Raw genomic sequence first — 12,638 nt, 5'->3', positions numbered from 1 at the left:
AGTAGCAGTGCGATATGGCTCTATATCAGCACTGGTGGGAGGCGTGCGTTGGCACTAGACCATAGGCCGAGTGCCTTAGCGTACCACCAGTGCTGATATACAGCCATATCGCACTGCTACGAGTGTGATATTGCGTTTATACAACCGTTCAACGGCACAATCATGTATATAAATAAGAAAATCAAACACTAGAGTCTAAAAATCCTTCTTTATTAGGAACTATTTTCTTCCGCCATTCATTCACATCTGCAGCTGACATCAGAACAGTAGAAGCCGTTACTAATTCACCAACGTCACTTTAGAGCCAGTGTTTGAATGACTCTATGTCTAAAGTGATCTATTTAAGATTATAAGGCTGAAAGTGACATGAAATGCCATCCATCTACAGAGATATCTTCTTGCAGTGTTAGTCTACAGTATTTCTCTGGTGCAATCGGGATTTCACATTAATTAACCCCAAAAATAACAACAAATTCACTACCAGCATGCTGTTGTGTTTGCGATAAAGAAAAAAGCTAAACACATTCTGACTTTGCTTATTTCAATCTGTCAACACAACACACATTTCTGATATGCGAGCAAATCGGTATAAATACAGCACTACAACATACAAAAGAGAGAGATTGACTTATAATATCACTTACAAATATACCTGCCAACATGTCTCTGAAAATCTGGGAGACCAGGGGAGAGAGGTTGTTTGGGGGTGAGGTTGAGAATCGGTTGGTAACCCGGGGACGTTGGCAACCCGTGTAAGTTTAGTTTACAGACTGTACCAAAGAGGGGGGTGGGTGAAATTTTAAGAGTTTTTTAGGATGAAATAAAAACGGGATGGTTGCGGGAGACTGGTCTGAAATACGGGATACTCCCATGGAAAACGGAAGTGTTGGCAGGTGTGCTTACCAGTTTAATATTGATATGATCTGCTGTAGTTAAATCTGACTGTTATATCTTCTAAGCGTAAGGGCTGTCACCATCTTGTGGATAGAAAACGTCAATCGTCGCCGACCAGCTCTTTTAGAAATTGTAAATATTTTAAAAAAGGCTCTATTCTAACAAATAAACTGCATAGTTGCAATCTAAACAACTACATTCTCGACTAAAAAGCCTCAAAAGTACATTGTGTTGTCTAACAACAGTAATATTTGTCAAACTGTAGCGTCTCTCTGTTGCTGGCGGTATGTGGGCGGAGTACTACACAGAGGTGAAGGGTGAAGAGGCTTTTGTGTGATGTTACTGGCGAAATATTGCACGGCTATCAGCCAATCAGATTCAAGAACCAGACAGAACTGTTGCAAATGCACAGCAAATGCACAGCAGTGTTCATTTAGACTACCATGGTATTACAAAGTCACAATGTTCAGAAAGCTCAAATTCCATATAGTTTTCAGTTAGTGTGCTGTAGTTCTTTCTCTTAAGTACATGTGGTTTCTGAAAGCAGTGGTGTCCCTATGGGTTTGGACCGCAGCACATCTCTACTTGTCAGATGCTGCTAGAGGTGTGAGAGTGTGCCAAGATTTACAGTTCAGCGTCTGGGGGAATTCATAGTGTAAAGAAGAACCTTTAAAGAGAATCTGATTTAATCCACACACACACGCGTCCCGCTCATGTGATAAAAACGGTGCGCTTCTGCAGCTTTCAGATAATGACTGTGGATTGTCGACCACCGCTGAGCGTTTGATGTATCAGGAGGAATCTAAAAATGAACTTCAAAGATGCAGGATATTTCCACAACATTTTCCATTTACCTCTATGAATGATGCTAGACTGTTTTCCAGACGTTTTTTTTTTATAACCAGAAAACTAAATTAGCTAAATTTTTCTGGTAAGGTCTGTTATACTGAGAGAAAACTAACAGCTAGCAATTTCATTCATCTCTATAGCTGATGGCCTTTTTGTATGTAAAGTTTTTATAATTAACAGAAGAACATTACATTTGTTCTAAATTTAAAATATAATGTTATCATTTAGAGATGTAATTTCATAAAATGTGCCACGTTTTCAGGTATTTCTATTCATTTTTTTAGACATGCGAATAAAACATAATATATTATATCTATATTTGGAGGAATTCCTCAAGACTTGATGCTCTAAATGACAATGTTTTCTTTTATTTAAAGTTAAATAAAAAAGTTTAAAATAAGTGTCAATTGATCAAACCTATATAAAATCAAAATTAATATTAATATTTACTCAAACCTATACCTAGTAAATCCAAAGAAACTTGTGGTCTCTTTATATTTTGTATAGCTAACAACATTTTTGTGTTGCAAAAAACAACAGTGTCAATGTTCACAGATTAAGTAAGAAATAATGAACTCCATTTAATTATAAGAAGGTATAACAGCATCACCAGCTCAGGTGTGAAACATTTTCGAATAATTCAATAAATCAAAGTCAATTATTAAACCGTAGCTTGTTCTATGGAGAACACATCTAAATACATTATTCATATGTTGTTATATTTCATATGTATATCTCAAACAACTCCTGAGTGTGGGACTAGTTGCTCACGCATCTCATCTAATCTACTTTTACAAAATGCATTTCCTACAAAATTTAACTAAAGCTATTGATAAATTTGTATAAATAATTATTTTATCTGACTATTTCATGATATAATGCACAATTGCATTTGCATTCTTATCAGTAGGCACAGACGCTATTTGGCAGCAGAATGGCTTTTTTTAACTAGCCCATTGTCTGTTTCAATAGCAATATGTCCAATGTACAATGTAAAAAACACATTGTAAACACAGTAAGTAGTAGTAAAAAAAACATCGTAAAACACAGTTAGTAAAAAACAAGCAAACATCGTGAACAGTGAATAGTAGTAAAAAACATCGTAAACACAGTAGGTAGTTGTAAAAAAAATCATAAAACACAATTAGTAGTAAAAAAACCTCGTAAACATTAAATAGTTGTAAAAAAAAACATCGTAAACAGAGTAAGTAGTAGTAAAAAGACATCGCAAAACACAGTTGCAAAAAAACATCATAAACAGTAAATAGTGGTACATCGTAAACTCAGTTAGTAGCAAAATAAATCTTAAACAGTAAGTAGTTGTAGTAAAAAAACAATAAGTAGTTGTAGTAGTACTAAAACAACATTATAATCAGTAAATAGTAGTAAAAACACATTGTAAACAGTAAATAGTAACACAATATTAAAAAACACAATACAGTAAGTAGTAGTTGAAAAAACGGTAAATAGTAGTAGTAGCAGTAGAAGTAAAAAAACATTGTAAACACAGTAAATAGTAATAAAATATTGTAAACAATTAGTAGTAAAAAAAACATCATAAACACCGTAAATAGTAGTAAAAAACATTGCAAACAGTAAATAGTAGTAAAAAAACATCGCAAACAGTAAATAGTAGTAAAAACTGCAAACAGTAAAAAGTTGTAAAAAAACATTGCAAACAGTAAATTGTAGTAAAAAACATCGTAAACATAGTAAATAGTAGTAAAAAAATTGTAATCTGTAAATAGTAAAAAACATTGTAAACAGTTAGTAGTAAATCACCGTAAACAGTAAATAGTAGTAAAAAACACAGTTAATAATAGTAAAAAATGGTAAACAGTAGTAGTAGTAAAAAAAACATTGTAAACACATTAAATAGTTGTAAAACAAACAATGTAAACAGTAATTAGTAATAAAAAAATTACAAACAGTAGTAGTTGTAAAAAAAACATTGTAAACACAGTAAATAGCAGTAAAAATATTGTAAACCATAAATAGTAGTAAAAAAACACAAACACAGTAAATAGTAGTAAAAAAACATTGTAAACAGTAGATAGTTGTAAAAAAAACATTGTATACACAGTAGATAGTAGTAAAAAACACTGTAAAAAGTAGATAGTAGTAAAAAAAACTTCATAAACAGTAAATAGTAGTAAAAAAACATTTTAAACAATAAATAGTAGTAAAAAAACATCGTAAACAGTAGATAGTAGTAAAAACATTGTAAACAGTTCACAGTAGTAAAAAACATCGGAAACAGTAAATTAGTAGTAAAAAACATTGTAAAGAGTAAATAGTAGTAAAAAAACATTAAAACAGTAAATAGTAGTAAAAAACATTGTAAACAAAGTAAATAGCTGTAGAAAGCATTGTAAACACAGTAAATAAATCATAAAACAGTTAGTAGTAAAGAAATTGTAAAACACAGTTAGAAGTGAAAAGCATCGTAGTGTAAATAGTAAAAAACATAAACAGTAAATTCTCTCTCACTCTCTCTCTCTCTCTCTCTCTCTCTCTCTCTCTCTCTCTCTCTCTCTCTCTCTCTTTCTCTCAAACCTATCTGTTTGCTGACCTGCATGCAGTATATGTCATGTTAACCTTTCTCCTGAATTTTGTCATTTCAGCTCCTGGGAATGGCCTTTTCCATGACACTGTTCCATCAGATCCACAGAAGCGGGAAAAAGTATGACGCCTAACGAGGCCGTTTCTCAAGGGAGGAGCCCTGGTGCATTATGGGACAAACTGTGGAGAACTCTTCCTCCCCTTGTATCTAACTCTCCCCACCGGCCAACCCAACTCGGCCAACTCTTCCCATTAATTCCCAAGCTTAAACCATCCTGTATAGACTTCAGTCAAGGGCCGTCTCCAGTCCGCTCTTTCTCCCTGCCAAAGACAGAAAAGAGCGGCTCTTTCGGCCATCATCCTCCCCTGTGAGGCTTCTGACTTGCTTCATCTCCTCTAAAACCTTTATTTTGTGCTTGAACTAACTAACGACTGCAGGATGGAGAATAATGACGACAAACTGCGTGACTTTTACTAATACCGTAAATCTTTCCACCCAGAGCGAAGACATCAGACTGGAGACTTTTTTGAAAAAGCTTATCTTCATCTCCATCGATGGTGTAAATGACAAACAGCTCCACTTTAGCATGACGCGGTTTTGTACGAGACGGAAAACGTTGTCATTTTGGCTTAAGACTCTTTTTGTTTGTTTCTTTGTTTGTTTTTATAATGAAATTGTCCCCATGATCGTCATTTCTGTGCACCTATGGACTGAAGAAAGCCGGTATAAGAGTGTGTGAGGTATGACCAGGAATCTAGGTTTGTCAGTGTGTGTTGAAACTCGAGCATCTTGTTATGTTTATAGAGTTATGATTTGAGGATGCATCAAAAAGCGTTGACAGTTTTATTATGTTGAGAACCATCAGTAATGATGTACGTCAGTATGATACATCAAACATGGAGCGTCTGATTTGCTAGCTTTTCCTCTCGTGTAAAAATCACCCATACTAAAAGCTCATTTTGGCCGAACTGCTGCTGAAACAGTAGCGTAGTCCAGTATTTCTCAACCACGTTCCTGGAGGACCACCAGCTCTGCACATTTTCAATAGATGCGTCCCAAATCACATGCTTATGCACTATTTTGCGCCATTTTTTTGTATAAAACGAATAGTACTCTAAAAGTGTGTAATGTTGGACACTTCACGCACTCAATGGCCACGGCTTTGCCCACGTAGCGGAAGAGGTGGAACTTTTGGGCCCAGACGTTGGATTATTTTATTTATTTTGGATTGCGAAAGCTAAATTACCTTACGATGGGGATTGTAACACCTCCCGATGGTGAATGCAGTTATACTCATCACAGGTGTTATTTGGTAGTTTGGACATTTTGGCTCTGTTTACACTGCCAGTTAAATGTGACCCAATTCCGATTTTTTGCTTATATGTGACAGATCGGATCTGTTCTATGACCGTAAAAAAAAACATGAAAAAAACCCATGGATTCGGATATTCAGAGATCAGTTTCAGGCCTCCTTCATATGTGGAAATAAATCAGATATAAATCGGAAATGCGACTGTCATGTAAACAGGCAGATCGGATTTATTGAGGCATTCCATGTTATTAAACTTGCAACAATGTGGTGCTTGTCCGTGGTTTAATGACACAGAAGAAAGAGCATGTGTGGAGACGCCAACGTGGTAAACAACAACAGAGGAAACACGGATGAGGTAAGAATTTATTCGCCACAATTTGCTTCCACCAGACCTGAGACCTCTCTCGTACCCACAAATTCCTCTGAATGGTGGAGGACACCATATAGTCGGTGCTAGCAGTGATGACGGCCCTTTCTAACCTCCGCTCATTTTAAAGTTGGGTGAACTTCGTGTTGTAACTTTTGCTTTTTATCGATATTAATACATGCACTGCGGGCTACATGCAGAACAACTTTATTCTCTCTAACACCAGTGCGCACAAAGGCAAAGGCTACATCTTCAACTACACACAGACATCATGGCTATACCATTGCATAAACTACGTGGGGGTAAATCTGGACTGAACCATTCACTGCTTAAACTACACTTCGCATATTTCGCAGAGTGAATAACAAGACAATTTCTTCCATCGTGGCTAGCGTGGCACAGATGCTAGAACCCGCTTTTAAGCATGCGCAACATCGTAAATGGTATGGCAAGTGTAAACACATGAATTGGATATGGGTCACAATTAAAACGTGTAAACGGACAGGCAAAAAAAAAAAAAACAGATATAGGAAATCAAATCAGAATTGGGCATCAAAGCCTGACAGTGTAAACGGGGCCTTATTTCACTAATTTGGCAATCGACAAACATCATCGGGGAAACAGTTTGAATTTCCATTTTGTTAAACACTATATGTATTATGTGCTATATGTGCTGTTGAGTGTGTAAGTGCACAAGTACGTAGTGAATAAGAGCAGAGTGTATAGTGGGGGTTGCAGCTAGTGTCTCCTTAACCAAACACACCTGATTCAGATCATCGGCTCATTAGCAGAGACTGAAAGAATTGTAATGGGTGTGACAGACAAAGGAGACATCCAAAACATGCAGTGTTGTTGGTCCTCCAAGAACGTGGTTGAGAAACATATTTAAAAAACACTGGTATAGACAATGAAGGGCAGTTTTTTTTTTATAAAGACATCAATGGTAATAGGTTACCAAAAAAGTAATTAACTAATGAAACATTATTTAAAGTGTGACCTTTTAACAGCATCTTAATCCAAAACTTGCAACATCTGAATGCAAAACTTTTTAAAAACGCAGAGGGCAACATTTCCTTTCTTAGTAAGTCTTTATCATGTTGACATACCCTTAAAGAATTTAACGAACAATGAAAATTCAGGCTCATACTTCTCTTCATGATTTCTAAACCTAACTTTCTTTACTCAAATGAATACCAAAGCATATTTTGCAGCTCATAACAAAAGGAGACCAGATGCTTTAAAATTCTAGAAAGAAACAAGACTATCCTACACTACACTCTTACAGTAATTGTCATGTTGGGAGAAGTGATACCATAGAAAAACCATATTGGCTTCTCAAAATAGCCTTTTCATGAGCAGCTTTTAGAACAAACACCAAGGATCATTACATAAGGGATACTCTAAATCTACATCCAATTGTTCCTGCAGAATAAATCCTGACAGATAAAGACTGAAGGTGCTTTATTCTGCAAAAACAACTAACTAGATTACTAGATACTAGTACTCTGCTTATTACATGATTATTTTCAGACACAAAACATTGGTTTGTAATAATTTATAATAATTTAATAATTCAAGTTTTTAATTAGGCGTAAAACTTGCAGGAAAAAAAAAACATACATTGAAATGCTGTGATTGACCAATCAGAATCAGAAAGAGATCTGGTTGCCAGTAAAGAACTTTCTTTTTTTCTTGAAGAGTTGACTGGAATGATCTTTGGTCCTTGAGAGTCTCATTACTGAATGCGACGCAGACTTTTAACATTTATATATGTGATGCCAAGGAGGGCAAGAGGGATTTAAACACGGCAAATTATAGAACTTAATGATTGATGGGCGTTTTATTTGTGCAGAAATGTTCTGACCTTTCTGACGAGTTCTGTGGGCGCGTATTACACACAGCAGAGATAATGACTTAAATTGTTGATCTGTTCTCCTTTTGTGCCCCGCGGAAGATAATCGCAGGCTGCAGAGTGACATGAAGCCATAGAAATCTATAGAGATTTTATTTTTGAATGAATGCTATTTTATTTAATGTAGGAAGTCCTCGAGAGAGAACTGTGAACGTTTTAACACAGGCTCATTTGAATATGTGCTTCAGCCGACATTTTTGGGAAGCTGTACAAATGTACTTCAGCATATGTTTGACTGCATTTTGTTAGTAACTTTATAGGGCAGTATGGCACCAACAAATTTTTACGCTAGTTATAATTACATTATTGACAAATAAAACATTATTTTCACACAGTTCTTTGCACAACACCAAATAAAAATCACAAAACAACGTAACGTTTATAATGTATAATCGAATACATTTACCTCATCCATCAATCTCCATATGGATTTAATTTTTTTTTTTTTTCTGGTTTGGTCAGTTCGCTTGGTAGCTCACCTTGTAATGCATTGTACTTTGATTCAAGTTCATTGAAGCACAGTTCCACACAAAAGTTCAAGTTCTCATTAAAAGAAATCCTATTGAAGAAGCACTTTTCTCGTTTCTCGTTAAACACTATTGGTTGGGTTTAGGTCATTGCACAAGAAGTCCCATATTTGCCGCCAGTTAAATTACGAAGTGGCAATTTTGTTCTCTTTGACTCATTGGATAGAAACGGGGCTTTATTAGCACGTGTTTTATGCAATATTCCAGTTTTGCGTATAAATTTAATTTACGTCTTTGGATGGAAACAAAGCTAATGACACATTTAGGAGATTTAAAATGTGCACAGTTTTTAAAAATGATACAATTATTTTACCCATTCATTCATTCATTCATTCATTTTCCTTCAGCTTATTCCCTTTATTTACCTAGGGTCGCCATAGATTAATTAAATTAACTGACAACTCATCCAGCATTTGTTTTACGCAGCAGATGCCCTTCTGCAACCCATTACTGGAAAACACCCATGGACTCTTGCATTCACACACATACACTATGACCAATTTAGCTTATTCAATGCACCAATATCACATAAATCTGGACTATTTTTATGATTGTGTACCAGAAGAACATGTATCTGACGCATTTTTTTAAAAAATGTTAATGTATTCAAATTTGCAAAAAAAAAAAGTAGACAGCGCGTAAACATGTTATCTGATATGTACCCAACACAGACTCATTGTGGATACGTACCCCTGTCTGCATTTCTGAAAAGCGCAAATTATGTAGATAGAGGTAAAACAAACACTAGGGGGCGATATGATGCCGCCGACGGCTTCTTTTTGTGCTACTAGCTGACTGCTCACCTTTGTATGGATGGCTTTTCTGGTGTTACTAGATTGCCCAGTAGCTCGCCGCATATGTATGCAGACGTGGTGCAGTTTAATCGTTAAAAGAAACGCTTTTGAAGAAGCACTTTTCTCGTTACTCGTCAAACACTATTGGTTGGGTTTAGGTCATTGCACGTCAAGTCCCATATTCTCATGGACATTTTACTATTTGGTGCAAGTTAAATTAGAAAGTAACGATTTTGTTCTCTCTGACTCACTGGATGGAAACACTGCTTTATTTGCACGTGTTTTACTCGATTTTCCATTTTATTGCATAAATTTAATTCACATATTTCGATGGAAACATAGCTAATGACACATTTCTGAGATCTAAAATGTGCATTTTTAAAAATGATTAATTAATTAATTCATTCATTCATTCATTTTCCTTTGGCTTAGTTCCTTTATTTATCAAGGGTCGCCACAGCAAAATAAACCGCCAACTGTTTTACGCAGCAGGTGCAACCCATTACTGGAAAACACCCATACACTCTCATTCACACACATGCACTTCACATGTATTTGGACTGTTTTCGTGGACGTGTACATGAATAATATGTCTCTGATGCATATTTTAGGAAATTTTAGGAAGAATTAACTGCAATAATTCTTGTCCATAGAAATGTAGACAGAGGTACGTATCAACAATCGGCCTGGGTTAAATGTGCCCAAAGCAACATATTTTCATTTTTACAAAAAAAAAATTCCAATGAGCCTGGATTAGAACATTGTCATTACTGCTTCATTGCGCAATATAAAATAAGTTTACAGTACAATACAATCCCAGTTGTAGAGCTAGTTAGTAGACTTTAATCCACCAGCAATAATTCATCTCAAGAAAGCGCATCTGCAGTGTTTCTGTTTCCGCACGCCTCAGCTTTTATGCCCTGTGCTATTTTTTCTGTCTTTCTCTGCTCTTTTCTGTCTCTCCATCTGTCTTTTAGTTTCAAGCATCAGGGATGGAGCGCTTACATTCCTGCTGAATGAAGTGATAATGCTTCGGTATCACACGGCCTAAAGGGACTCAGTTCAGAGGAAATGCATCTTGACGGTGACGTTCGGAAGTGAAAGTGTGTTTACCAGCAGATGGTTTTCATGGGTTTAAATCACTGAGCGGTAGATGATGGCTGAGAGTGGGGTCACCGGATGGTCTCCAATCCAGTCCGTCACCGAGACCACTCGTCATCCTTTAAGAGCCCGAACATCGTTTATGTGTGACCGAGAGGGACATAATAGAGCACTCGAGATGGAGAGAAAAATAATAACACTTCTCTGCCCTTCAACACACTCGCTGACACAAACTTTGTTTACTGTGGTTTCCAGAAATTGATTCAGATTAAGAAACAGTTGGGACCAGAAGTGACGGCTACTTCTGACATTCATCCTTAGATGAAATGGAGGGGAAAGAAAGCAACTCTGGATGAGTGTAGGAACTCTGTCACTGTACTGTGCTAAAAGAGTCACCTGTGTTTATTTTGTTTTGAAGGAGGTTGATGATTGAGACGCTTCCAACTTCATTCACTTTTCAAAGTGAACATGAAGCCAAAAATTGACACCATTTATTTTTTTTCTCTCTATTCTTCTTTCTTTTTTTTTGCATATTCTTTTTATGACTATGACAAAAAAGGGCATAGTTCTCCCAAATATTCTGTCAACATTTACTCACCTTTTACTCGTTCCAAACTAGTTTGGGTTTCAATGATGTCCCTAGTAAGTGTTTGTCCTAGTACGGAGGTCAATAATTACAGTTTTCGATTATTTATATATATTGATATTTTGTGCTAAACAGAAAAAAAATTATTTGGAATAAGCAAAAGGTGAGAAAATGATAGCAGAATTTTCATTTTTGTCTAAACTATCCGTTTAAGAGACCACTTGAAAATACTAATTTTCTCTAGATTGATTGGGTATGAGTTAGAGAATAATATTAATATTTGTTTTTATCATATAAAGGTTTCATACTGTAATATTTCTCCCAAATTCCAAATAAAAATATTGTAATTTAGATTAGTTTCGCAGCCATTGCTAAATCATAGTAACTGTTAAACCAGTTATTTCATTTGGTCATTTAGGGAGCACTGTCGGGATACAATATGGCAAAATTCACCTATACAAATATACCATATGGGCAGAAATATAGTCCCAACCTGCATTTGTTTTAGTCAATAAACTCTTAATCAAGAGTCTCTCATGGTTGGCCGAAAACATTTCCTATTTGCTCGCACTCAAGAAATTTTTTCATTTGATGAATACAAAACAAGATATTTAGACAAATTTAGAGGAAATGCAAACAACCATTGACATTCATAATAGAAAACCAAAAATAATATGGAAGTTGACTATAACAATTTACACCATTTACGTTTTTTTCTCTCTGTTCTTCTTCATTTTTGAGTGAACTATGCCTTTAAGAGACCACTTGAAAATATAAATTTTCTCTGGATTAATTGGGTATGGGTTTTAGAATAATATTAATATTTGTTGTTTTCATATAAAAGTCTCAAACTATAACATTTCTCCCAAATTACAAATAAAAAAATTGTAATTCAGAGTACATTCTACTACATAACAGGTTACTATAGTACTATTAACTGAACCCCACCCCTAAACCCAACCGTCATTGGGTGATGAGCAAATCATACTAAATTGCACGAATTAGATTGTACGAATTCATACAAATTGGCCTTTAAATCAAAAAGTTTTGCAGCGGCATTGAGTTGGTTATCAATAGTTTTATGGTTGGCCAAAAAGTGAATATTTTCTCATTCTTAACTCTCACTCAAGAATACCTTTCTTTTGTTGAACACAAAACAAGATGTTTCGAAAAATTTGGATAAAAAAAGAACCACCGACAATCATAATAGAAAGAAAAAAATATATAGAAGCCAGTGGCTGCTTTTAATATTTTCAATTCATCCTTATTTCTAAAGGGATTTTTACAAAATAGATCGTGTCAAAAAAAGCTTACGATGAAAAAGAAGCTGTTATATTTCGAATTTTCCAACATTCCAGTAATTCAGGCAGGCAGGATAGTGCTTCTTCAGTATCTTTCTTTGTGTTCAGCAGATGATAAAACTCAAACCAGAAATAGAAAAAATAAACTCAAACCAGTTTGAAACAGTGGAGGATGAATAAATGATGACAGAATTTTAATTTCTGGATGAACTATCACTTTAAGGGTGTCTAAATTTACAAGGTGTTTATGAAGAAGACTGAAATCTACAGCTTTTTTCAATCAACCCAGCATGTTCACTATTGCTAGCAAACCCAAATAATACAAGAACGTTCTGTAATATGTAAGATTGGCTCCAGTAGGCACACAGTCAACATTATCATCGTGAATGAAAATGTTTTTTGTGTGTGTGTGTGTGTGTGTGTGTGTGTGTG

General features: G+C 35.4%; 1 protein-coding gene across 8 annotated transcripts in view; it reads left to right on the top strand.

Annotated features, from left to right (window-relative positions):
• tspan9a (tetraspanin 9a) overlaps nt 1-8,456 on the top strand; it is a 494,333-nt gene extending 485,877 nt beyond the window's left edge. For all 8 annotated transcript variants that reach the window (XM_073929887.1, XM_073929888.1, XM_073929886.1 and 5 more), the window contains one exon: nt 4,368-8,456. In XM_073929887.1, coding sequence (XP_073785988.1) covers nt 4,368-4,439 — 72 coding nt within the window. In that variant the 3' untranslated portion in view covers nt 4,440-8,456. The remainder of the gene's footprint in view (nt 1-4,367) is intronic.
• The last annotated feature ends 4,182 nt before the right edge of the window (nt 8,457-12,638 follow it).

This window comes from Danio rerio, chromosome 18, assembly GCF_049306965.1.
Source record: "Danio rerio strain Tuebingen ecotype United States chromosome 18, GRCz12tu, whole genome shotgun sequence".
Lineage (NCBI taxonomy): Eukaryota > Metazoa > Chordata > Actinopteri > Cypriniformes > Danionidae > Danio > Danio rerio.
Note: the sequence above shows the minus strand (reverse complement) of the source record. Positions and strands in the feature narration are given on the sequence as shown.